This window comes from Moschus berezovskii, chromosome 22 (assembly GCF_049115385.1).
Source record: "Moschus berezovskii isolate FMDL1 chromosome 22, NW_MosBer_1.0, whole genome shotgun sequence".
NCBI lineage: Eukaryota > Metazoa > Chordata > Mammalia > Artiodactyla > Moschidae > Moschus > Moschus berezovskii.
The window spans coordinates 38,893,816-38,920,000 of record NC_142481.1 but is presented as its reverse complement, the minus strand read 5'-3'; the positions used below and the strand labels follow the sequence as shown (position 1 = coordinate 38,920,000).

General features: G+C 47.1%; 1 protein-coding gene across 1 annotated transcript in view; it reads left to right on the top strand.

Annotated features, from left to right (window-relative positions):
* The window catches only part of LOC129547348 (liver carboxylesterase-like), a 46,014-nt gene that overhangs the window by 6,716 nt on the left and 13,113 nt on the right, over window positions 1–26,185 (top strand). Inside the window, exons 2-7 of the mRNA XM_088830138.1 lie at window positions 13,043–13,184; window positions 15,501–15,634; window positions 17,865–18,018; window positions 19,717–19,821; window positions 21,722–21,826; window positions 24,431–24,469. Of these exons, the coding sequence (XP_088686264.1) occupies window positions 13,043–13,184; window positions 15,501–15,634; window positions 17,865–18,018; window positions 19,717–19,821; window positions 21,722–21,826; window positions 24,431–24,469 (679 nt within the window). The remainder of the gene's footprint in view (window positions 1–13,042; window positions 13,185–15,500; window positions 15,635–17,864; window positions 18,019–19,716; window positions 19,822–21,721; window positions 21,827–24,430; window positions 24,470–26,185) is intronic.

Below are 26,185 nucleotides of genomic sequence, written 5' to 3'. Positions count from 1 at the left end.
ACCAAGTCCTCATCTGTAACAGAGGGCTTCCCCTCACTGGCCTGCCATTGCGGCCAGAATGAGTGCAAATGAGCATCCTTTCTAGAATTTGGGTCTCCAGAAGCTTCATTTCAGCTATAACCTATGCCCTTAGCCAAGAACCCATGAGCCTTTTGGGGATTATCTTGTGTTTTAAAGCTGCTTGTTGCTCGGCTCTCTCTGATGTCAATATTGGTCTGCCTGGACAAAAGCAAGCTTGCTAAATGACATTGTGAAAGCATGTGAGCATAAGGGAGGTGCTGCCGCCTCTTCCTGTGCTGGCCTGGCTACAGTTCATAAATGAAACTATGAAGTCTCTTTTTCTCTCCCTGTATGTTTATGTGTATAAATATGTGTGCTGTAGATGTGTGCGTATTTTCTACCTCTAGATGGTATTTCTAAAATTAACTTGTAAAACGAGCTCTATTTAATTCAATAAGAAAAATTAAGTGCTTATATAAGTCAAACTCTCAGAAATATAATAGAAACTAGCTCAAATGTTTCTCAAGTTCATATGATCTAAAATAATCTTTAGTAAATAAAAGCTAGTTTAAGTTTGTTGGTTATGATAGTAAACATATCTTGTGCTACATTGAAAATTTTACTATAAAAATTATGTTCCTAAAAAATATAATAAATGTAGTTTTACATTGTTAAATAAGTTGAATGAGTTTTCATATCAAAACTGTGTGCTCAGTTGTCCAGTTGTGTCCGACTCTGTGCGACCCCATGGACTGTAGCCTGCCAGGCTCCTCTGTCCATTGGATTCTCAGACAGGAATACTAGAGTGGGCTGCCATTTCCTTCTCCAGGGTATCTTCCTAACCCAGGGATCGAACCCACGGCTTCTACTGCCTCTCCTGCATTTCAGGTGGATTCTTTACACCTGAGCCCCTGGGGACCTTTCCCAATATCAAAAGTAAGCTGGTACAAATTAAAAGTTGGTTTGTTCACTGTTAAAGGGAAAAAGTTTTATTGAACTATTGGTCCGATAGTGAAAGGTTTTTCTTCACCTTTTAAAATGATCTACCTAGAAAGCAAACATCTTGAGACTTGTTAAAATAATCACTTGTATTGTATGTTGTCTTTGATTACTTAAGTAAAACTAGTCCTCTCAATAGTAAATGAGCGAAGTTTTGCTCAGAATATATAACCTTCCATATTTGCTTGAGAAGTCTTTGACATTTTGGTTTAGTAGATAACTAAGTATTGTTTCACAGTGACCTGTGATTCTATTTGACTGTTTTTAAACCTTTTGTTATTTTTTACAATCATCCCCAAAATCAAATTCTAAATGAAATCTTTTGACCTAAACTAATTTTGGGATCTTTTGAAGGGTTCCTGGAACACCTTCAAAAATTTATTCTCTCATATGAAAAGATATTCAGTTCAATTCAGTTCAGTTCAGTCGCTCAGTCATGTCTGACTCTTTGCGACCCCATGAATCAAAGCACGCCAGGCTTCCCTGTCCATCACTAACTCCCGGAGTTCACTCAAACTCATGTCCATCGAGTTGGTGATGCCATCCAGCCATCTCATTCTCTGTCGTCCCCTTCTTCTCCTGCCCCTAATCCCTCCCAGCATCAGTCTTTCCCAGTGAGTCAACTCTTAGCATGAGGTGGCAAAAGTATTGGAGTTTCAGCTTTAGCATCAGATATTAATTAGATTTATTTGATGTATTAAGTTACATGGGAAGCATTGTCAGAAAAGAAGTAACACTAAGCTTTTTAATGTTGTATTTATGTTAGTATGTATTATGTGTTCCAAAAATTGCATGAAATTCTTAAAAATCTGAACTGTCTTAGTAATTCCAGTTCTTATCTTAAAGTGTTGTGTGTGTCACAGAAATGACAAAATTTCCATCTCAATCACATTGTAATGAAATCTAATGAGATCTTTAACCACGGTTATTTTAAGTCTTTTGTCGTTTACAGATAGTTCTTGTTTTACTTGGATGCTTTTGCAAAAGTATTCCAACAAAATGTTTCATCTTCAGAGAAATTCAGAAAAGAGATTCTGACAAGTGCTCTAGAATAGCGATTGTAATAACTTTCGACCATACCAGCAAACTGGGTAAGAATTTTCAGAACTCTAAGGAAAAACTAAATTCATAAAATTGCTAACCAAAGATCAACAAGAATTCATTATGTAGGACTAAATGAATTGATAAAGATCATTATAATTTTTGATGACTTTGTGTTTGAAATGTTGCTGGTTCGCTTATGTTTTGGTCTTCCAGATTTAAGGAAACCTGTTTTCTTTCTCTTGAATTGACAAGTTAATCAATTACACCTTTGTGAACAAAGATGAAATATTTATTTTTTCTCCCTACCTAACCCCGTCAAAATCCAGAAACTCTTGCATATTCTCTTCATGGCAATATAGCTTATTCGTTCAATACGAATCTGGCCTCCTTATAACGGAACACGATAATATTGGACATTTTACCAAGGCTGTGACTAGTAGTTCTAGTGCTCGATTCCTCAGTCATGTCCGACTCTGTGCGACCCCACGGACTGTAGCCCACCAGGCCCCTCTGGCCATGAAATTTTCCAGGCAAGAAAACTGGAGTGGATTGCTGTTTCCTTCTCCAGGGGAACTTCTTGAGCCAGCCATTGAACCTGAGAATGTCATATTTAAAAGAGATGTATAAAGGCTCAAATATGACCAGACAACTTTATGGAGCTGCTTGAAAAAGTCGACCTGTTACCTTGCTTAGAGCTTTCCCAGCAACCTTACTAGGTGAGGAAGGAAAATAATATGATTAATTACATAAGATCACTGAGCAAGCCACCTGGCTTAAAAAGCTGACTCCTTCAATGATTCTTTCTTGGACAGATTTGACTTTGCTTTAGGTCTTGGGGACCTTGGCTCTACTGTGTGTGTGTGCGCGTGTGTGGACACTCGTGCGCATATACGCAGGCACTCAGTCACTCAGTTGTGTCTGACTCATGTGACTCCATGGACTGTAGCCTGCCGGGCTCCTCTGTCCATGGGGTTTCCCAGGTAAGAATACTGGAGTGGGTTGCCATTTCTTCCTCCATGAGATCTCCCCACCCGGGGCTGAGTGCACTCCAGACACTGAGACTTACTGTGCTTATTGCGTCATAGGCATTTCCGTGAGTGCACTGTGTTCTCTCAAAAGTTTAAATACGCGTTCCCGGCTGCTGACGACCAAGCAAATGCTTTGCCTAAGACTGGAATGCTGGGAAAGAAGGAAAGACAATAACCAGTTAAGCATCATGAACTGGAAGCCATGACCTATGACTGTCATGGGGATTAAACAAAAAAAATTGTGGAGCTCTGGACACCACACGAAGGACCCACAGAGGTTCTGACCTGTAGCCAAGAGTGGTGCTTCGATCTTGCCTGGATGCCTTAGAACTTGATCACATCGCTCAGTTAAGCGAAGTGCTGGATCCAAAGAGGGGAATTGTTAAAAACAAAAACAAAAGAGGCCTCAAATGCAGTCACTTGTGCTAAGCCCTCATCGTCGGATGAAGATTTAGTACCTTACCTGATTGGACTTTCAAACTTCCCCAGGAATGTAATCTTAACCAGTCAGTCTGGAATTTCCTGGCCAGGACCAGTGAGGTAACATGCGTCAAAGACCCTTTTGTCCCCTTGAAGAAAGGGACACTGCCCACCATCATCATTTTTCATTTGTTTATGATTTGCTTGTCCAGCTCCCTCTCTACCTTTTCTGAATTTTTCTGCTTGCTAGATGGATTTCTGCTTTGTGTGTGAATCATTTGAACAGGTAATTATATCTTCAAATTTGTGAAGTGGAGCTTTTTTTTTTAACATAGGATACTATACTTGATGGGGTTTTTAAAATAATTATTTTCTTGAAATATAATTCAAGTACCATAAAATTCACATTTTTAAAGTGCACAGTTTAGTGGTCTTGTATATTCACAAAGTTGTTTAACCATCACCACTATCCAATCCCAGAAAATTGTCATCACTCCTAAAAGAAACCTCATACCTATTAGGAGTCATTCCTTATTGCCCTCATCCCCAGCCTGTAGAAACCTCTAATCTACTTTGTTTGTGTGGATTTGCTTATTAAGAACATCTCATAAATAAAATCATACACCGTCTGGCCTCCTGTATCTGGCTTTTTCCATTAGCATGATGTTTTGAGGGTTCCTCCACATTGTAGCAAGTATCCAAACTATATTTCTTTTTATGCCCAAATAATATTCCATGGTGTGGATAGATTATATTATAGATCATAATAGTTCCTTGTCCATTCTCAGTTGATGGACATTTTGGTTGGTTGGTTGTTTTCACTTTCAACTCTTTTGACTAACGCTGCTATTTATGTGCAAGTTTTTGTATGGACATATTATCAGTTATCTTGGGTACATACCTAGGAGTGAAATTGCTGTGAAATATGGTAACTCTAAGTTTGATTTTTATTTATCTATGTATTTATGTTTGGCTGCACTGGGTCTTCGTTGCTGCACGAGGACTTTTAGTTACAGCGAATGGGGCTACTCCTCATGCAGTGCACAGGCTTCTCAAGGCAGTGGCTCCTCCTGCTGCAGAGCACAGGTTCTAGGGCATGCAGTTCTCAGGAGTTGCAGCCGACGGGCTCAGTAGTTGTGGAGTACAGGCTTAGTTGCTCCACGGCATGTAGGATCTTCCCCGAGCAAGGGTCAAGCCTGTGTCCCCCTGCATTGGCAGGCTGATTCTTAACCACCAAACCACCAGGGAGTCCCTAAGTTTAAGTTGTAATGAACTGCCAAGCTGTGTCCCAGAGCAACCCTCACTCTTTTATAACCTATATTTCCCCCTTCACAATGGATCATGACTGGATTCTCTTGTCCATATGTAGAAGTGTGCATCACTAGTTTGAGTGAATGGATAGTATTGTCTTAGCCAGCTAAATATCAACATTAAAGCGTATTTGGAGAATTCTCTTTTGTTGGATGTTTAATGATTCTATGAAACAGATTTTGAGCATCTTCTTTGCATCCCCACCAGGGAGATGACACTCTCCCAGGTATATCCAGAGCACTTTATATATATAGCAGAGATCCCTGTATCTGGTGCTTTCACACTGCATGGCAAGTCACCCAGAGCTTCCCCCATCTATTTTATCTATTACATGGTGAACTCCTCCGGACGCTAGAACATGTCTTAAATGTACCTTTGTATCCATACTTCCCAGCATAGAGCCAATATTTGATAGATGTCTGCAGAATGAATGAATGAAGGAAATAATGACTGGATGGAAAGACGGATGGTTCGAGTCAGGGACTATGAAGAGACAGTGTTCCTTTACTATAAGATACTATAAGAACATTCTGTCCAAAGATCCCTGCCTGAGGAAGCAGTGAGTCCCCAAACCCCGGAGGTGTGCAAAAGGAGGCTGAGTTAATTGTCAGGAACACCGTAAAGTTAATCCAGGCATCCAAAGGGAAACGGGATGAAATTTAAGATGCTTCCAAGGTGGGAAGCACAGAATTCTGTGAAACAGAAACCTGGGGGAGCAGAGATTTGCCGCATGTTCTCCAACCGGGCAGCTGAGGGGCTAGGGGTTGCTCTGAAAGTTTTTGCCTTGTTCTGAGGACCACACACCAAAGCGTCCGTTCAGTCAGTTCAGTCACTCAGGAGTGTCCGACTCTTTGCGACCCCATGAATCACAGCATGCCAGGCCTCCCTGTCCATCACCTACTCCCAGAATTTACCCAAACTCATGTCCATTGAGTCAGTGATGCCATCCAACCATCTCATCCTCTGTCGTTCCCTTCTCCTCCTGCCTTCAATCTTTCCCAGCATCAGGTTCTTTTCCAATGAGTCAGTTCTTCACATCAGGTGGCCAAAGTATCGGAGTTTCAGCTTCAGCATCAGTCCTTCCAATGAACACCCAGGACTGATCTCCTTTAGGATTGACTGACTGGATCTTCTTGCAGTCCAACCGTCTCTCAAGAGTCTTCTCCAACACCAGAGTTCAAAAGCATCAATTCTTCGGCGCTCAGCTTTCTCTATAGTCCAACTCTCACATCCATACATGACCACGGGAAAAACCATGGCTTTGACTAGACAGACCTTTGTTGGCAAAGTAATGTCTCTGCTTTTTAATATGCTGTCTAAGTTGGCCATAGCTTTTCTTCCAAGGAGCAAGCATCTTTTAATTTCACAGCTTCAGTGATTTTGGAGCCCAAGAAAATAAAGCCTCTTACTTTTTCCATTGTTTCCCCATCTATTTGCCATGAAATGATGGAACCAGATGCCTTGATCTTAGTTTTCTGAATGTTGAGTTTTAAGCCAATTATTTCACTCTCCTCTTTCACTTTCATCAAAAGGCTCTTTAGTTGTTCTTCGCTTTCTGCCATAAGGGAGGTGTCATCTGCATATCTGAGGTTATTGATGTTTCTCCCAGCAATCTTGATTCCAGCTTGTGCTGCATCCAGCCTGTCATTCCACATGATGTACTTGCATATAAGTTAAATAAGCAGGGTGACAGCCATTACCCATTTGGAACCAGTCTTTTGTTCCACCAAAGTGTGCCCTTGTCTAAAGTCCTATGCATGCTTTGGGTACCTCACAGTGCACTAAGGTTAGTATCCAGGAAGGGAGAAACACTTGCGAAACTAGTGGTTGAACAAATCAGTGGTTATCTGTGAAAGTGGCTCAGTCGTGTCCGACTCTTTGCGACCCCATGGACTGTCCATGGAGTTCTCTAGGCAAGAATACTGGAGTGGGCAGCCTTTCCCTTCTCCAGGGTTCTTCCCGACCCAGGGATCGAACCGGGATCTCCTGTGTTGCAGGCGAATTCTTTACCAAGTAAGCTAATGCAAGCTCTTTTGATAAAAGTCAAAGTCTAGGAGGGTGGGGCCTGGACGGGCTTGGCCGCCAAAACTTCAGCCCTTGCCTCTTAGGGACGGGGGAGAGCTCTTCTGTTGTCTCCCCATCAGCTCTTGGGCGGCGGGGGCGGGCCTGGGGAGAGAAGCTGGAGTGGCGGGAACTGGGCGGACTCATAAGGCCCTCGGGAGGCACAGAGACTGAGGACACAGAGCTTGCTGTCCTGCCACGATGTGGCTCGTCGCTCTGGTCCTGACCTCCCTCGCCATTTCCACGGCTTGGGGTGAGTCCTCCTGAAATGCAAATAGCGGGCGGTCTTTGGGAATCCTTGCGGGGGACCAGGTGGAGGAGAAGCATACAAGGCAAAGCAGTGACAGGCCACTGGGGCCCGCAGCAGCGCGCGCTGTCAGGACTCTGAGGCTCTGCCAACTCCGGGCAGCGACAGGAGACAAAGGGGAGGGTACACCGGGAGACGCAGCTGCACCGGCCATGCCCCGTGCAGGAGGGCAACCAGCTCACCTATCGCTGAGCAGCTGAGGACTTTGGCGAGCTCCGTGTGTTTCCCCCTTGACCATTAGTCCAGATATGGCTAAAAGTGGGTTAGCGGAGTATTGATGGCCACTCTGGGGTCAGCGTGGCTGGGTTCCCATCCAAGGCAGCACTCAGTAGCTGTGTGTTCTCAGACAAGTTATGATTCTTTTCTGTGTCTCAGTTCTGCACGGCTAAAATGGGGGTGAGAACTGTATCTACATCATTGGGCTGTTGTAAGTGTGAAATGGGTTGTTTTCTAAAGAGTGCCTGGAATTGGAGAAAGTGAAAAAACGGATTCATAAGTAAAAGAGTTGTTATAACTTACAGTGTACTAGTAGACACTCTGAGGTGTGGTCAAGCCCATGGATCAGGAGCCAATGGCCATTTAAGAGATTGTTTTTCCCAGTTTCCCAGAGGAGGGGGCCTGACACCACCTGGTGGGCTAGAAGATGAAGCATCAGGTGTGCCAGGGGGCAGAGGAAGAAGGGAGGAATCTGGACAAGAAATTTATCTTGGTTGGTGGGGTGGGCTGGATAGGGTAAGCCAATCCCCGCCATGCTCCAGGGCTTAGGGACTGCCCACAACTGGTAGGTACTTTGCCCTGGAGTGATTAGGGCAGGATGATAGTGGCCGTTTTGGCAGGCCTGATAAAGATGGTGGTTGGGGTTCAGCCTCTGGCATGCTGGAAGAGAAAATTCATTCCTGTCTCCAGGGATCGGCTAACTCTGGGAGGGGCAGTCCCCCCAGAATCAGCAAGGCTCCCAGTACCAAAGCATCAGAATACACAGCATAGAAGACATGGTTAATACAAGGGTGCAGCAAGAGCCCTCAGAATGCATCTGTACCATTTTATAGATGGAAAAACTGAGGCTCAGACTGGGAAAGGTATGTATCCACGGTCAGCTGGAATATCATGCTCTGAATTCTATCCCTGCCTCCTGAGTCCAGAGCCAGTGCTCTGGCTGTCAGTGCTGACAGCCCAGCCTCCACTGGGTTTAATCCTCTTCCTGGTGCTGTGACACTGTGAGAGGCCCAGAACCGAGGGTAGGAGCAGAGTTAAAAGTACATGATTATCCCCTTTCTGCTGGTTTATCTGGGTCAAGTCAGTCTATTTCCATCTTTTAAAAATCCATACTGGCTTCCTCCATTTCTTCAGTTACCTCTTTGGAAAATGGACATATTAATGTTTTCCTAGCAAGGCTTTTGTCATTGGATTGTCCACGTGGCACAGAGAAAGTACGCAATACACAACATTACATGTACCTCAAGTGATAACCGCTGCTGTCACCATTGTTGCCCATACCTCACAGCCCATCACCCACTTTTTCACCTTTGCCAACTGGACATCTGTCCACTTCACACACGTTTCTTGAAGGCTGTCATCGGATGTGTCTATGAGACCAGATCTGGGTTATTCTTCTCTGTTCTGGCCACACACTTTGAGAGAGAGGTTGTCGTTTTGTCTGTATCTAAAGGGGAACAATTGGCAGGATGAGAGGCTGGAAATCATTTCCTGTTAGGATGCTTAAACAAACTGCAGCTGTTGATGACGGATAAGAGAGGACTTGAGGGATGAGCATGAACAGGGGTCAACACGAAGGCCACCTGCCTCATGAAGGTGCAGGATGTCCCCAAGCAGGGAGGACCAGGCCTGATGTGGCAACTGCAGGAGACGCATTTGAGCTCAGTGAGAAAAAACCGCCTGCTCCGCGGGAATGGGACAGACAGAATGTGACCCCCAGTCTCGCTCCCTCTGATGACCCTGTGAGTTAGGAAGGACAGTTAGCTTCTCTCTCTCTCACATAAGCAGCTGAGGCTTAGAGGGTTGAGAGGACATTCAAGATCACATGGCAGAGGTGCCAAAGTCCACCCAGAATCCAGTTCAAACCTTTACCACTGACGTGTCCTCATTTCCTCTCAATGTCCACCAGGGCGGCCACCCACACCACCTATTGTGGAGACTGCTCAGGGCAGAGTCCTGGGAAACTATGTCAGCTTAAAAGGATTTGCACAGCCTGTGGCCGTTTTCCTGGGAATTCCTTTTGCCAAGCCTCCTCTCGGATCCTTGAGGTTTGCTCCACCGCAGCCTGCAGAACCATGGACCTTCGTGAAGAATACCACCTCTCACCCTCCCATGTAAGCCGGGCGTGTGGCCTTTGGCGTCTTTCAGTGGGGATGTTAGTCTCCAAGGGATGCAGGAAGGAGCCAAGGCAATCTTCTGAGTGGCTCATGCTCTGTTCTGGAATCCTCAAGATATTGTAGATCCTTACCAGCATTCCAGAATTTCACAGCACTGTAGAGCCTTTTATTCAACCAATACTTCTGGAACACCTCCTGTGTGTCAGGCGTGTTCTAGTTTCCTGGGATCCATCAGTGACCCAAAGAAAGATCCCACCCTCATGCAGCTTGCCTTTGTAGCAGGGAAAGACAGATCCTGAGCAATATGCAAGGTAACAGATTATATAATATGTAAGAATAGCCTAAGTGCTTTGGAATAAACAAGGAGTTGAGCAGTGGTGGGGGCGGGTCAGAAGTAATGATTCTGTTTATTCTCCTGTCTTGATCTTTGATGCAGCTGGGGAGTGAGGTGGGCCAGGATTGTGTGGGTGGGGAGTCTTTGGGGTATCGCCAGTTCCTAACTCCCAGGTGTGACTGCTGCCGAGTAAGGAGGAGAGCAATAGTTGGTGTGTCCTAGTCACTGTGTCCACATTGGGCAAAGAAGTCAGAGTCGTCCCCCAGAACACCTAGGACATCTACATGGGAGAATCCTGGGGATTTCCAGGATCTGCCTTTTGTAGCTAGTTTCCACCCTTAGGTGAGGTCCAGAACCACCTCATTAACACAACAAATGGTGCATTTGTCAGTCTCTTCACTGAGGGAATTCCTAGGGTTTTAGGAACTCCTTGACGGAAATGGGAAGACCAAAGACATATTTCTTATATCACAGTATCATATCCCACAATACAGATACTTTTTTAAATTATTTTTGAATTTTTTTTATTAAGTTTTTATTGGCTGTGCTAGGTCTTTGTTGCTGCACGTGGGCTTTCCCCAGTTGCAGGAACAGGGGCTACTCTCTAGTTGAGATGCGTGGGCTTCTCTTTGCAGTGGCTTCTCCTGTTGTGAATGGAGCACCGGCTGTAGGGCTCGGACTCAGTCGTGTGCGCCCTGGCTTTGCTGTCCCACGGCATGTGAGAGCGTCCCCAACCAGGGATCAAACCGATGTCCCTGCATTGCAAAGCAGACTCTTAACCATTGGCCCAACAGGGAAGCCCGATACAGATACTTTGGATGTCTGCTTTGCTCATTTCTATCATGAACATGGTTATATGTCATTACATATCACAGCCTGACATTATATTACCTTGGGTATTGAGTTATAGTTTATTTACCCAGTCTCTTATTTGGGACCATTAAGTTCTTCTTGATATTTTTGATAGTATAATTAGCACTGTGATGAACATCCTGTAGCCAAACCTTTATGCCCATTCACAGTAATTGGGGCTAAGTTCCAAGAAATGACATTTCTGAGTAAAAGAGTATCACCTTTTGTTAAATTTCCTTCCAGAAATGTTCCAGCTACACTCTTTCCATTAATATATGAAAACTTTCATTCACCAGGCCCTAGCCAATTCTGGAGATTATTAAAAAATGTTTTGGCTATTGAGTAGGCAAAATAATAATAATTATTAGCATCATAATTATGTATATAATTTTAGAGTTTATTCCTTTTAACTCAATACTAGTGATGTTGAACTCTCTTTCCCATTAACTTTTGATTGTATCCTTTTATGAATACTATATCCCCTTGCCTTGGTGATCTGGGGACAGCTCCCCCAGGATGGAAATCAGGAGGGTCTCTTTGGGGCTCTGACAGTCACTTGATAGCTATGTCATCCAAGCACCTCAATACTGGGGGCCACCTGCCTGCTTTCTGAAAATCTGGAAATGTGGCTTATAATATCCTCGGAAACATAAACAATGCATAGTCTGACTCTTCATGGCTGTGTGACCTTGGGCAGGTTCTCTAACCTCTCTCTGCCTCAGTTTTCTCAACTGTAAAATGGGGATAATTATAGAACCCATATCATGGGTCTGATCTGAAGATTTTTTAAAAATAATTTCATGTATTTTATTATTTATTTTTGGCTGTGCTGGGTCTTTGATGCTGTGTGCGCTTTATCTAGGTGCAGACGGCAGGAGCTACTCTCTAGTTGCAGTGCATGGCTTCTCATTGCATCGACTTCTCTTGCGGAGCACTGGCTCCAGGGCGTGCAGACTTCAGGAGTTGAGGCTCACAGGTTTAGTTGCCCCGTGGCATGTGGGATCTTCCCAGATCAGGGATCAAACCTGTGTCTCCTGCACTGGCAGGCAGATTCTTTACTACTGAGCCACCAGGGAAGCCCCTGATCTGAAGATTTTGTGGTTGTTCAGTCCATAGGTTATGTCTGAATCTTTGCAACCCCAGGGACTGTAGCCCATCAGGCTCCTCTGTCCTCCACTATCTCCTGGGCTCAAATTCATCTCCCTTGAGTTGGTGATGCTATCTCACCATCTCATCCTCTGCCACCCCCTGTTCCTTTTGCCTTCAGTATTTCCCAACATCAAGATCTTTTCCAACAAGTTGACTCTTGGTATCACGTGGCCAAAGTATTGGAGTTTCAGCATCAGCAACAGTCATTGCAATGAGCATTCAGGGTTGATTTCTTTTAGGATGGACTGGTTGGATCTCCTTGCAATCCAAGGGACTCTCAAGAGTCTTCTCTAGTACCACAATTCAAAAGCATCAATTCCTTAGCCTTCAGCCTTCTTTATGGACCAATTCTCACACTTGTACATGACTACTGGAAAAGCCATAGCTTTGACTGTACGGACCTGTGTCGGCAAAGTGATGTCTCTGCTTTGTAATATACGGTCTAGGTTGGCCATAGCTTTCCTTACAAGGAGCAAGTGTCTTTTAAATATTAAGTTGTGCCCGTTACTGCTGCTGGATCTTTCATCCATTATTTGGACAATGCATAACACTTGACAAGATGAACTGACAGAATCCTAGAATGTCAGTGCTGCCAGACCCGTGTAGAAATCATTCCCCTACTTAGACATGGCAGACTGGGAACCAGAACAGAGAAGGAACTTGCCCAAGGTCACTCGGCATGTAAGTGGCAGAGGCAGAAGTAGAACCAAGGTCTCCTAATGTTGCACCACAGATATTTTGCCCTGACCTGTTGCATGCCTTAATGACTGCCAACAGAGTGGCTTCTCACCATTTTTGGAAGTCTCCCATGGACTGGAACTCCTGGTTGACCAGTCGAGGAGCGTGAGCACCCTGCACTTGCTATGCAGCAGAGAGTCAGCTGCAACCAGGGCTTGCAGGAAATGATCCACTTCGAGGCTCATAAGCAGCATCTTCTTGACACAATGCGTTCCGACGTCTCCTGAAAGGGGGAGGTGCCAGGCCTTCTTATTAGTTACACTCGCCAGACCGTGGTGAGCCCTGGAACCCCCTATCCTGACCCCCCAGGTAGTCTCCCACCCATTCCAGTGTCTGAAATCTGCTAAGACAGCTCTGTTTACAGGTTTAATTCTCCCAGTCTGAGACCTAGCCTCTCGACAGGAGGCGTCTCCTTGATCAGCTCTGATTGAACACCAGGAGTCTTCTCTTTCCTCGCCCCTCCCAGGTGCTCCCAAAGCACAGTCTTGGCAGAAATGTCCTCAGACTTTAACAGCAGAATGAAGAGTGTTAAGCCTAAATTTTCTGAAGACTGTCTTTACCTAAATATTTACACCCCTGCTGACTTGACTAAGAGAAGGAGGCTGCCGGTAAGCAGTGGGAAACTCTGGTCAAGGCTGGTGTAGACAGGAAGGGGATGAAGGCAGTGTTGGGTGGGGGCGTCTTGGGCCAAGGGTCTTCTGGAGCCCCAGGGCTTTCTTGTGCACCACGGCCAAACCTGGCATCAGGGAGGGCAGGTGGCCCACGCCTGTTTCCCCTCGGCCAGAAGCGGGCCCCTGGGGGAGATTGCTGCACATCTGTAATGCACATTTTAATGTTTCTGATGTCTCTCATGCTAATAGATGGACAAGAAGGATGACTCTTAATTGCTAGATTAGGAATCTGATACCCAGAGTAGGTAAAACATAACTTCCAATAAAGTTAGAGCTGGAAGGAATCTTGGAGATAAGCCAACAAATCAACCCTTCCCTTACAGACAGAGAAACTGAGGTCCTGTGAGGGGAAGACCAGGTCACAAAGTAGGGGTGGCAGGACTGGAGCACGGGGCTCCAGGAACTGCCAGGAGCTCTCTGACACAGGCTAGCATGGAGCCTGTGTGTGGCCTTTCCTCAACACACAAGAGACCCTCTCTGACAACTTCCTCTGACTAGGTGTCACAGGTTGGGGAGCAGAGCCTGGAGCAACAAGGCTGCACTTTCCTTTGCCAACGATCAAGATTTTCCTGTAGTTAATTTCACTTCCTAATTGTCTTTGGCCCAGGTTAGTGATGCAGTGAGTCAGCATTTCCAGAATAAATGGAGCCCAGAGACAGGGCAGCCTTCCAGACTCAGGTTGGAGGGTGGGGCTGGTGTGCTATCAAAGGAGGGGTCAGGAGGGATAGAGGCAGGGGTGGGCGCACCCAGCCATCTCCCAGGAACACCCGTGGCATGGTGCCCAGGTGTGGAGGAGGGTGTCTAAACTTGGGACTAGGAGCTTGAGGAGGTGGGGACAATCGATCACTCATGCATTCATGCATTCGCCTGTTACATACTTAGTGCTCCCGCACACCTAGCTAGAAGTGGGGTTAAGAGAAAGAGGAACATAAACTATGACCACACAGCCCCTGCCTTTGAAGAGCTGCACCGAGCTGGACTGGCTTCTACAGCACACTGCTGCTGAGCAGCCCGTGGCTCAGCCTGGACTCAAGAGGAGGCTGCAAACTCAGTCCCTCCACCGGGAGGCAGTCAAGGATCGGAGGTGTTGAGGAGCAGGGGCTCTGGGAAGCTGAGGCTGGAGAACCTCTACAATGGACACAGACCATGGAACTGCAGAGTCTGGGTGTAAATACCAGTTCTGCCGTTTACTGCCTGAGAGACCTGGCTCTGTTTCCTCAAATCAGGGATAATCACACGTGAGTTTGCAGTGATGAACATGAAGATTTATGGCAGCATCTGGCACAGCACACGAGGCAACTTCCTGATCTTCAGTTAGAGTTGAAGGGAAGGAATTCCTCCTGCCCCAACAGCCAACCGACTGCAGCATGGCCGTTGGCTGCTGTGTGCCGGGTGGCTCGACATGTGGCCTCTGCAGCCAGACTGCTTGGGGTCAAGTCCTGTCTCCACTGCCTAGAGGCTGCGTGACCTCAGGGTGGTTCAGTGCCCCCATTTTCCTGTCCATTAAATGGGATAATAGTTGTCCCTCATTGACAGATGGGTTACTTTTAAATGCTTAAAATAATTCTTGGCACATAGTTCATGTGTGAGTTCTTCAAATTTTTTGTTAACAAAATGATTATAATATTACTTTAGCTATTCTCACTTTCTTGCTTTGTGAACTCCTTAAATTTGGGGACATGCATTATGAATGGCCTCAATTGTTACCACAGTCCCTGGCACCTAGTAGGTTTTCAGATCATATTCATCAAATGGTTGAAGACTTCTTGGAGGAGGTAGTTTTAGGCTGGGCTTTGGAGGATGGGTGAGATTTTGGGAGCAGAGGAGGCAGCAGGAAGGCATATTAAGATGAGGTACCACCCAGGGCATAGGCTTCTTGACATGATTATTCATTCACATGAGAAGTTGAATTCACCACAGAGAAGGTAACTAAGATGAAGCTGAAACAAGCTTCTAACCAAGGGCTTCTGCATGCTGAGTGTGCTGAGCTGGGTGAGGGGTCCAGGAGTGAGGGTGGTGGGAGTGTTGGGGAGGAGATGATGCTCGAGCTTGGCTGTCCCCATGATGATGTTCTCAGCATGAGGAGCTGAGAGCAGGTGGCACTGGGGCAGGGGAGACAGGGGAAACCAGGGATCCCTAAGTGGGGTGGTGGCCTGGGCCTCAGATGGAGAACAGGTAGGTGACCAAACCTGCCTCTGAGGTCTTCGCCAGCTCTGCTTCCAGTAACCCTGTGGTTGCATCCTCCCCATCCAGGTGATGGTGTGGATCCACGGAGGAGCTCTGCTGATGGGAGGAGCATCAGCCCATGATGGGCTGGTCCTCTCTGCCCATGAAAATGTGGTGGTGGTAACCATTCAGTACCGTCTGGGCATCTGGGGATTCTTCAGGTAAGACCCTGGACTCTCCTGGTGGCACCTTGCCCCCAGTGTGGGGGTGCTAGGACCCCACTCTAGTCAGGGAAGCCCTCAAGGGGATCCTTGCTAGGCTTCCTACTAAGACATCTGAGTCCCCTCCTAATTGGGCTCCACACCTTCTCATTTCCCAGCCACCTTGGTGCACTTCTGAGCTCTTACACAGAAAACTCCTAATCTCCCTGACAACTCCTACTATTCCTACCAAGCCCAACCCAGTTGTTATCTCATCTGAACTACTTGTCTCTTTTTCGCTGTGCTGCCTGGCACGTTGCTCTGTCTTTAAGATGAGAGTTACCATGCAGCACAGCACTTAGAGGCTCACACATCTTTCCTCCTGGGGAAGTAAATGTGTATTACCATAAGTGAAATAGATGACCAGTGCAAGTTCAATGCATGAAGCGGGCACTCAGGGCCGGTGCAATGGGACAAACCAGAGGGATGGGATGGGGAGGGTGGTGGGAGGGGGGTTCAGGATGGGGGGGCACATGCACACCCATGGGTGATTCATGTCAGTGTATGGCAGAACCCACCACAATATTGTCAAGTAATTAGCCTCCAATTAAAATAAATAAATTATTATTTTTTTTACAAGGAAGGGGCAGATTCATATGGGAGCTCTGTGAAGTCTTGTAGGTGAAGGAACGGTGCCTGGGACTGGGAGGTTGTAAGGAGCATCTGACTCCAGGGGTTCATCTACTGGGAGGAGCTTTGGGCCCACTCACCCCGTTTCCTTCCTGGACTTTGGCACATGCATGAGTGAGGGCTGAGTCTCCCACATGGCTTCTCTGTGGACAGGAACCAGGTTTCCAGCAGGCAGTTCCTGAGCTTTTCCAGAATGCACTGGCCCAGGACCTCTTACCCTAAGATGCTGGGGGATGGGCCGGGGGAGGGGTGGTCACCTCCGTGGAAAGACCTGTGGGCTGGAGACAGGTTTTCCCAGGGGAGTCATGTCCCAGGATGTTCCCCTTCACGGAGACCCCTCAGCTCTTTCCCCCACGGCCTGTGTCTGTTCCCAGAGACAGTGTAACTGCACGTACTCGCCCCAATTCCTCTCCCCCAGCCTCTCCTCTACCACGTGAGTCAGGATTTCACCCCGACCACACACCTGACCACTCTGGTCCAGGTCATCATGACCCAGCATCTCTTGGCCAACCTCAGCAGATCCACACGTGATCCCTCAGTTCTTCTTGAAAAGCTGACCTCTCTAGGTTCCTGGCCACCTCCTCCCTCATGGGTGCTCCTTCTCAGCTCTTCCTGGCCCTCCTCCTCCTGTCTCAGCCTCTGTGTGCATCTTCTTCTTTGTCCCACCGATTCCCTGAGTGACCTCAGGGAGCACTTCCAAGCTTCCTATTTTCAGTCCCATTTCTCCACTGAAGCCCACAAGTACACACATTAAGTGTCTCCTACCTTCCGACTCTGTGGACATGAGTTTGAGTGAACTCCGGGAGTTGGTGATGGACAGGGAGGCCTGGCGTGCTGTGATTCATGGGGTCGCGGAGAGTCGGACACGACTGAGCGACTGAACTGAACTGAACTGACCTGACCTTCCCCATGGGACGGCTGAGGGCACCTCACTCCTCCACAAACAGAACCCTTAACTCCCACTGTCTCTCTCTGCAAACACTGCTCCTCTCCCAGCAACAGGACCTCATGCTCAACTATTAGCAAATACACCCTTCCAGTTACTCTGGATAAAAACCTTGTGGTTGCATGAATTCTTCTCTTTTTTTCACTCCCCATATCCAGTCACCACCAAGTCCTCTTGGTTCCACAGTAGCCAGAGTGATCATTTAAGACATGAGTGGAATCATGTCCTCTCTGCAATGGCTGCATCTTACTCACAGCGACATGGCTGTCCTCATGCAGACCCTGAAAACTCCCTGCAGCTGCACGTTCTAGACTCACACTTCTGTTTCCTGGACCCTAGGGCCTTTGTACTTGCTGTTTCTTCCACTGGGAATTCCCTTCTTTGGATATTTGCAAAGTCCATGTGCTCATAGGAAATGCTCAATCAGTAGATGAAGGATAGATATTTAGAGCCCTACAGCAGAATAAGATGTAAGAAGATGAAGACCCCGTGTGAGGGCTGTGGAAGCCCAGTCCTTTCCAGAAGGCTCACCTGGACCCCCAGCGCCATCTCTGGTCCTCAAGGCCCTGCTGGGACATCTCTGCTCCCAACCCCACCCTGTTCTCTTACTCACAGCACAGGGGACGAGCACAGCCGGGGAAACTGGGGTCACTTGGACCAGGTGGCCGCACTGCACTGGGTCCAGGAGAACATTGCCAACTTTGGAGGGGATCCAGGCTCTGTAACCATCTTTGGAGTGTCAGCAGGAGGGGAAAGTGTCTCCGTTCTTGTAAGTCTTCCTGGCCCTGATGTGGCTGCTGATGGGACCCCTTGCAGATCAGCCCATCTAGTCCTGGGACCTTTACTTCCAAGACCTGGATTCAAGGCTGACCCGACTCTGTTCAGCATCAGACGGTGGAGAGTTAATGGCCAGACTCCCCTTGTCCCTCTGGGATGCTCAGGCTCAGCTTAGCCTCCGGGGCCGTAGCTGCACCCACAGCTGCGACAGACACACTCTTCCTGTCCTGTGTCGGTTGAGCTCATCCTCTCCTTCTTAATCATTTTAACATTTGGACTCGCCTCACTTCTCTTGAGAAGTAGGGGTGGGTGTAAATGATTAATCAGAGGAGCCGACTTGAGGTTGGTCTCAGTGTCCTTGTCTGACTTGAAGCCAGGCCTGCAGTTCAGGGAGATACGAGCACTAGGAACAGGCTGGGGTCCCCGCTGAGGGCTCTGAGGCTTGTCCATGCCCAGGAGGGAGGGCAGCAGTCTCTGGGGCTGAGGGATGGAGCTGGGCTGGGGAGAAGGGGAAGAGGAGTGATAGGGATGGGGATGGGACAGGGGACGAGGGCCACTGACAGGACCTAGGAGTGTGGTGTGGGGAATGGGAATGAGGGAGGCACCAGGGAAGCAAAGCTGGAAAGCCAGGTTAGAAGGTGCTGGGAGCTGTGAGAAACCTTCCAATTGCCTCACTATTGAGCACTATTACTATATTTTTAAAACATCTAGGGTCATAGTTGAATATTCAGGGGAAACCTATTTATATTTTATAAAATGGAGAATAAAGAAAATCATAGATAACCCCGCAAATAAAAATCCATCCACAGTCGCATTAGCCAGTGACTCTCACCATGGACAGTTCCTTTTCTCTACTATTTTTCCCATGCTGTTGTGTGCTTAGTCACTCAGTCGTGTCCAACCCTTTACAGCACTGTGGACTGTAGCCCACCAGGCTCCTCTGTCCATGGGGATTCTTCAGGCAAGAATACTGGAGTGGGTTGCCATGCCCTCCTCCAGGGGATCTTCCCAACCCAGGGATTGAACCCAGGTCTCCTGCATTGCATGCAGATTCTTTACCATTTGAGCCAACAGAACAGCCCTTTTTCCATGAATCACCCTATCTATCATCTATCTATATCTATGAATTTTTAAACAAAAAAGCTTCCTTTACATTATAGCATATATGTTTCCCTAACCATTAATTGTTATTTCTTATGTTTTGTGTGTATAGTCATTATATTTCCGTGTAAACATGAGAAATACCTTATTTACCCAATGTCATATATTAAAACCTTGTGTTATTTCCACTTTTTCCTGTTATAAATAACGTGAACATCTTAGAGATTTTTTTTGCCTCCAGATCATTTTCCTTAAAAAAATCCTGAGTAATGGAAGTGGGAAATCAGAACTGTGTGTTTAAATCGAAGCTAGAAATTTCCAGCTGCCGTTCAGATACTTTGACTGTTGTGATCAGTGCATGCCTCGCTCTGTACACCCGGTTCCCTCTAGCGGAGGTTTTCTTGGAGAAGATGGACCCTCCGGTCAGTCTCGGGAACACGGTCAGTCAGGTCAAGCAAGGACCTGTCATGTCCACTGAGCCCCACGGTCTCCATGGGAAGAGCCCAGGACAGGGCTATGAATGGGTGTAGCTCTTGAAGACCCCACTCCCTGTGAGCATAAACTCCCTTTCTTGCCACTCTCCTCCCAGGTTTTATCTCCCCTGGCCAAGAATCTCTTCCACCGGGCCATCTCAGAGAGTGGCGTTGCCCTCCTTCCTGGCCTGGTCAAGAAGGGCTCTAAGGCTGAAGCTGAGGTAGGTCTCACACTGGACTGTCCCTGCACCATGCTCTGCTCTGCTGAAGTTGTCAGGGCCCTTTCTTATCACAGGGTCTGGCTGACACCCTCAAAGAATCCTAGAAGTGAGGCTGGCTGACCAGGAAGGGCGAGGACACCCCCCGCCCCACTCCCAGTTCTCCTGCTAAGCAAACTGGGGCAGAGAGCAGGAGTGCTGGTCAACGTCAGCCGGTGATGAGGGCAGAGCTGGACTCAGGCTCATGACTCTGGGCTGCCAGCCCCGTGCACTTTGCCCTGAGCGTGCGTCCCAAAGTGTGCCAGGTGTGCTGAGGGGCTGCACAGTGGGCAGTGGCCTGTCATCGTGTGTTGCCTCCCTCAGGGTCTGAGTCAGCTGAACTCATTGGCCTCATGTGAGCCTGGACTGGACTTTCCCTGGGGGCTTGTGACTGGGGTAGGTTCCTGGAGCATTCATTCACTCAGCAAGTAGTTTTGATATAATCTGACATCTGGCAACCTCATGAAGCTTCTATTATAGTTTAGGAGGTAGAGTAATAGTTATACAACTGAAAACTTATAAAGTCAACTGTGACTAGAGCAATAGAGACGAGGTACCTGATGTGAAAAGAATCCAAAAGGAGCACTTCGTCCAGTGGGTACGGGAAGTTATTAGAAAGGCTCCTGGAAAAAGTAATGATCAACGAGTTCAGATGAGAAGGATAAGCCGTAAATTACTTGGTAAGAAAAGAATATCCAGGGAGAGGACCAGCCTGAGCAAGTGTCCTGTGGCAGGAGCAGGTATCTCAAGTGAGAGAGTGAGGAAGGCTGATGTGGCCGGGGCACAAAGTGCAGACAGGACCTGAGAAGCTGAGGGTGGGGGCACTGGCAGGGCCACGCTACGTAGGACCTAGTGGGGACTTTGTCTTTATTTGGAGAATGCTAGGAAGACAGGAGTCACTGATGTGGAGCATTTGGTCAGGCTGGTTTGGTGCAGGGGTGGAGCCAGCAGCCACACTTAAAGGGAGGAATCTAAGACAGTGAAGGAATCTAAGATTCTTATTCCTGCCCTACCTCCCTCCCTCTCTCTCTGCCCACTCTGTCCACTTCTTACGGTCATTTCATTTATTTCGCAAACACCTACTGAGCACTGATTGCGTGTCAGACACTGGACCAGGCTCCAGGCAGCCCGTGCACACTCACCAGTGTCCCACCATCCTGGCACCTGACTTCTCTCCTGCATCTTCCCCTCTGGCTTCACTTTGCAAGTGACTGGCCTGAGGCCACATGGCTGTTAATTGGATGAGCCAAGATTCTAAATTAGACACTGGGATTGTGGATTCCACATTTTTAAGCTCCATTCCTTGCTGCCTCTCTTCAGTTTCAAGAATATTGTGCCCATTTTGACAGACGTAAAGTAACAGAGCAGAGGCTGTATAATTGGCATGACTGGGACCCAGGACGCGCACAGAGTGGTCTGGAGCATTTTTCTTTCTTCTTCTTTTTTTTTTTTTATTGTTTTAAACTTTAATTTTATTATTTTTGAAATTGTGTATTTATTTTTGACGGCGCTGGGTGTTTGTTGCTGTGTGCAGGCTCTCTCCAGCTGTGGTGCACAGGCTTCTCACTGTGGTGGGTTCCCTTGTTACTGAGCCCGGGGTCTGGGTTGCGGGAGCTTCAGTAGCTGTGGCTCGTGGGTTTAGTTGCCCCGCAGCAGGTGGAATCCTCCCAGACCAGGGATCGACCCGGATCCCCTGATTGGCAGGCGGATTCTTAACCACTGGACCCCCAGGGAAGTCCTGGTCTGGGGTGTTTTCTGCTACCATGGGCTGCCTTTGGAAACTGAGGTTGGGACAGAACACCTCGGTTTCAATGGAGAGATGAGACGGGCTCTTGAATTCTGCTGTCACCTGTGCTCTCTCTAGCGAATTGCTGCCTTTGCTGGGTGCAAAACCACCACCTCGGCTGTCCTTGTTCACTGCCTGCGCCAGAAGACAGAGGACGAGCTCTTGGAGATAACACAAAAGATGGTAAGTGCATCCATTCTCTTGCAAACAAGCCCCGCACCCTGGAAACCTGGCCCCAGGCTTCACCATTTCAGCTTCAGTCCTCTTGCCCTAGAAAAATTACCTGGGACAGCTTCTCACCTTCCAGGAGCAGTGTCAGCCTCTGGATCTGAATGGGGAACTGTTTTTCTTTATTATTATGGACTATCTCAAACTTCAGCTAAGTCAAAAAAAGAACATAATGAACAATTAAGAATCCTCTAGATCTATCAAAACTTATTTTTTCTATTCTCATTTTTAGATCTATTTTTACAAATTAAACATTGTATATTTCAGAGGTAACTACCATCCTAAACTTCAGGGACAGAAATATGAAAAACAAATATTTTTGGAAAGATTTTCACAATTTACCTCAGTTAACTTAGAAACCATTTCATTTTTAAGCCAATGGTGGGCCACTTTTCTAGATTTTTTAAGACTCTGCCTCAGTTGTTATTCTAGGAAATCTATACATCAACCCATTAATCCAGCAAATCATCCATCCGTTTATTCATCTATCTTGCTGCTGCTGCTGCTAGGTCACTTCAGTCGTGTCCGACTCTGTGCGACCCCATAGACAGCAGCCCACCAGGCTCCCCCTCCCTGGCATTCTCCAGGGAAGAACACTGGAGTGGGTTGCCATTTCCTTTCCAGTGCATGAAAGTGAAAAGTGAAAGTGAAGTCGCTCAGTCGTGTCCGACCCTCAGCGACCACGTGGACTGCATCCCTCCAAGTTCCTCCGTCCATGGGATGTTCCATTCAGGAACTGGAGTGGGGTGCCATTGCCTTCTCCTCATCTACCTTATCATTCGTCTATCCACCCACAAGTCCATTCAAAACTTCATTCATCTATTGTTAATTATCCGTGCACCATTCAGACACCAATATCGTCGCTCCCTCATCCATCCCTCCGAAATCAGTGATCCATCCATGCCCGTCTGCGCGGTGGCGTCCCTGCAACCACTTGTCCATCTGGCTCTCCAGTACTCCCCGTACTGACCTCTTCATCCGTCCATGCAGCTATGTTAAGTGTGTGGGGGGAGGGGTGGTAACAGGGAGGGTGATACAAATGTGAATCGGATATGTAGTCCCTGCTCACAAGGAACTGTCCAGGGAGAAACACACCCAAATACTTTGTGGGCTTTGTGTGGTAGGAATACAGAAAGGGGAAGTATTTGTTATACTAAGCAAGGATGCTTCACAGAGAAGGTGACCTGTGAGGCTTGATGGATGTCTGTGGCAGTGTGTCATCACAGAGATGCCACAGCAGGAGGGACACCCATAAATATAGCCCCTGGGCCAATAGAAACTATCCTCTCTGTCGGGGAGGGTTTGAAAGAAAGTCCAGAGTAACCGAAGCACCTGGGCTCTCTGTCTGGACTCTGGAGGGTATTCCTGGACTCCCAGAAACAAGTCTCTAACACCAGACTCTGAGCCCTTTCCAGTGTGGCCTTGGGACTTAGATCCTGGCTTCTCAGGCTCACGTGATGTGACCAATATGTTCAAACAATGAAAACACAACTGCTTTCTAATGCCTGAAAGGATGTAAATTTATTTCAGCATCTCTTAATGTGGCACATGAGGTCCAATTTATGAAGGGAGAATTGATGACTTTGGTAAAACCCGGAGCCTCTATAATCCTCCTGAGTTTTCTGAGATCATGTGGAAGTGTTTCCATGATTACCTTCTCGCCCTAATAAACACACATAGACACACACACATGGACACACGCACCTGGATTGCAGAGCTACAACACATGATGGAGAGACCGTTTTTGGTGACCTCATACATACTGGTCAAGCCTGTTAGCTACAGTATAACAATAAAGTCAATACAATCGTGGTAAACTTACAACAAAGAGAATTTTCAGTGAGTTTGTATGAGTCAGGATTTTCTAATGCAAGATGAGAAAATTCATCTCAAAGTGCTTTGAGAAGAGAGAAGAATATGTTGTGACAGAATCTTCAGGTAACTCACTGACAGGTCCAGGAGTTGATGGCTTCAGGCATGGCTGGATCCAGATGCACATATGATGCTATTAAGAATCTGTCTCTATCCCTCAGCTTTTACCTTTCCGTGTTGGCTTCACTCTTAGGCAGATCTGGCCCCTAGGGAAGTTAAACCACAATAGTCTTACATCCTAACTGCTTAGAAAGCCTCTTTCCCAATAACTCCAGCAAAAGTTTTGGGTAAACTCTATTGAACTGACATGGGCACATGTCCACCCCTAAGTAGTCCCTGTATTCAGGGATTTGGTGCACCGGAGGTCACATACAGATGCCTGCAATCATGGAGTGAGAGTGGGAAGGGGGGTCCCCAAAGGAAACTCGGGGTGTTGTTGCCTGGAGGAGGAAGACGGGGAAGTGGTGGAGGGCAGGGCGGCTCAGCAGCAGTCCTCTGCAGAGCTCCCCTCCCGCAGCCACCCCTGCACCCTGTGCTGGTCCCAGGGGAGGGCGTCCTGCCCGCTTTCCTCCAGCCCAGCCAGGGAGGCGCCAGGAGGGAGCGCTTGGTACCTTAGGGCACAGCTCACCGAGGTCAGCTTTCCTCCCAGAAGCCTCCTCACCATAGCCTCTGTCTTTCTCTTCACAGAACTTTTTCACTCTTGATTTCTTGGGAGACCCAACAAAGGTAAGGACCTTTGGTTTCTTAATTGTGGGTTTTAAGTCTTGACACCTTTAAGCTCCAGTTACATATGAATGACAGAGTTCTCCCATGCGCAGCCATAGTAGCTCCTTGTGTTTACCCTGCTGGCGCCCGGAGACGGATAAAGTACTGTCCGGTGGCCCCGGGAGGAGACCAGTCATCAACCAGAACCCGCTCCCCGACGCCCAGGCCAGTGCTGTCTGTCATCAGCTCTGTGTCCCGGTCCCCAGCCAGCCCCTACTCTTGTTCACATTCCTAAAAACGCCCAGTTGGGGGAAGGCGAACGAGAAACCTCCCCTGTGGGGAGTGGAGATGACTGGGGAAGGGCTCTTCAGGAGCCTTCACAAGGAGCCTGGATTGTCTCCTGGGGGGTTTCAGGTTGACTGACTGTGCAAGTTGCACTGTTTGCAGGGATGTGGGGAAAGGAGCCGTGAAATTCCGTCCTCAGGACACGACCCTCCTCTCAGCCACGTGGGAAACTCCAACAGCAGCCTCCCACCTCCTTCGTCTCCTCCCTCCTTCCGACGCTTCCCTTCACCAGATTCTGATGGCACTAATTCTGTGGCATCTCAGTCTTGGCCTCTCTGCAGACTCCCTGGGGAGTCTCACCTTAAAAAGTGTAGAGAGGCTCAAATGAGACTTAGTCATTCAACAAAGGTTTTGTGGTTTTTTTTTTCAACTATGGTTGATTTGCAATGTTGGGCTGGTTTCTGGTATATAGCAAAATGATTCAGTTATACATATGTATACACAATCTTTTTAATATTATTTTCCATTGTGGTTTATTACAGGATATTGAATATAGTTCCCTCTGTGGGGTCTTGTTGCTTATCTGTTTTATATATAGGAGTTTGTATCTGCTAATCCCAAACTGCTAATTTAACCCAACTTGACCCCTTTTCCCCTTTGGTAACCATAGTTTGTTTTTTGTCTGTGAGTCTGTTTTGTTTTGTAAATAAGTTCATTTGTGTCATTTTTAGATTCCACATATAAGTGATATCATATGGCATTTGTCTTTCTCTTTCTTACCTAGTATGGTAATCTCTGGGGCCATCCATGTTACTGCAAATGGCATTGCTTCGTCCTTTTTCATGGCTGAGTAATATTCCATCGCATGTATGTTCCATATCTTCTTTATCCATTTCTCTGTCGATGGACATTTAGATTGCTTTCATGTCTTGGCTACTGTAAGTAGGGCTGTTGTGAACATTGAGATGCATGCATCTTTTTGAATTAGAGTTTTCTCTGGATATATGCCTGGGAGTGGGATTGCAGGGTCATATAATAATGATATTTTTAGGTTTTTAGGGAACGTCCATACCATTCTTCATGGTGGCTGCACAAATTAACATTCCCACCAACAGTGTAGGAGGCTTCCCTTTTCTTCCCAGAGATCATACAAGGAGCTACTTTTTTGTCGTTTTGTTTCATCTCTAATACCAGTAACTTATTCATGGTCCTATTTAGTGCCACCTTTTGCATTCTTGAGTTTTGTGCTGTCAGTTTGGCTGTTTAAAATAATCCCCGACCACAGACAGAAGGGCTGTCTAGTGTGCCTAAGTGCAGGCAGCCTACAATGTGTCTGACTCGTGAGAAATGGGAGTATTAGACCGAGTGCCCTCAGGCATGGGTGGCAGGCTGCTGCTCAGTGCTAATGAATCAGCAATGCAGAGCATCCAGAATGTGAAAAGATTATTTGCC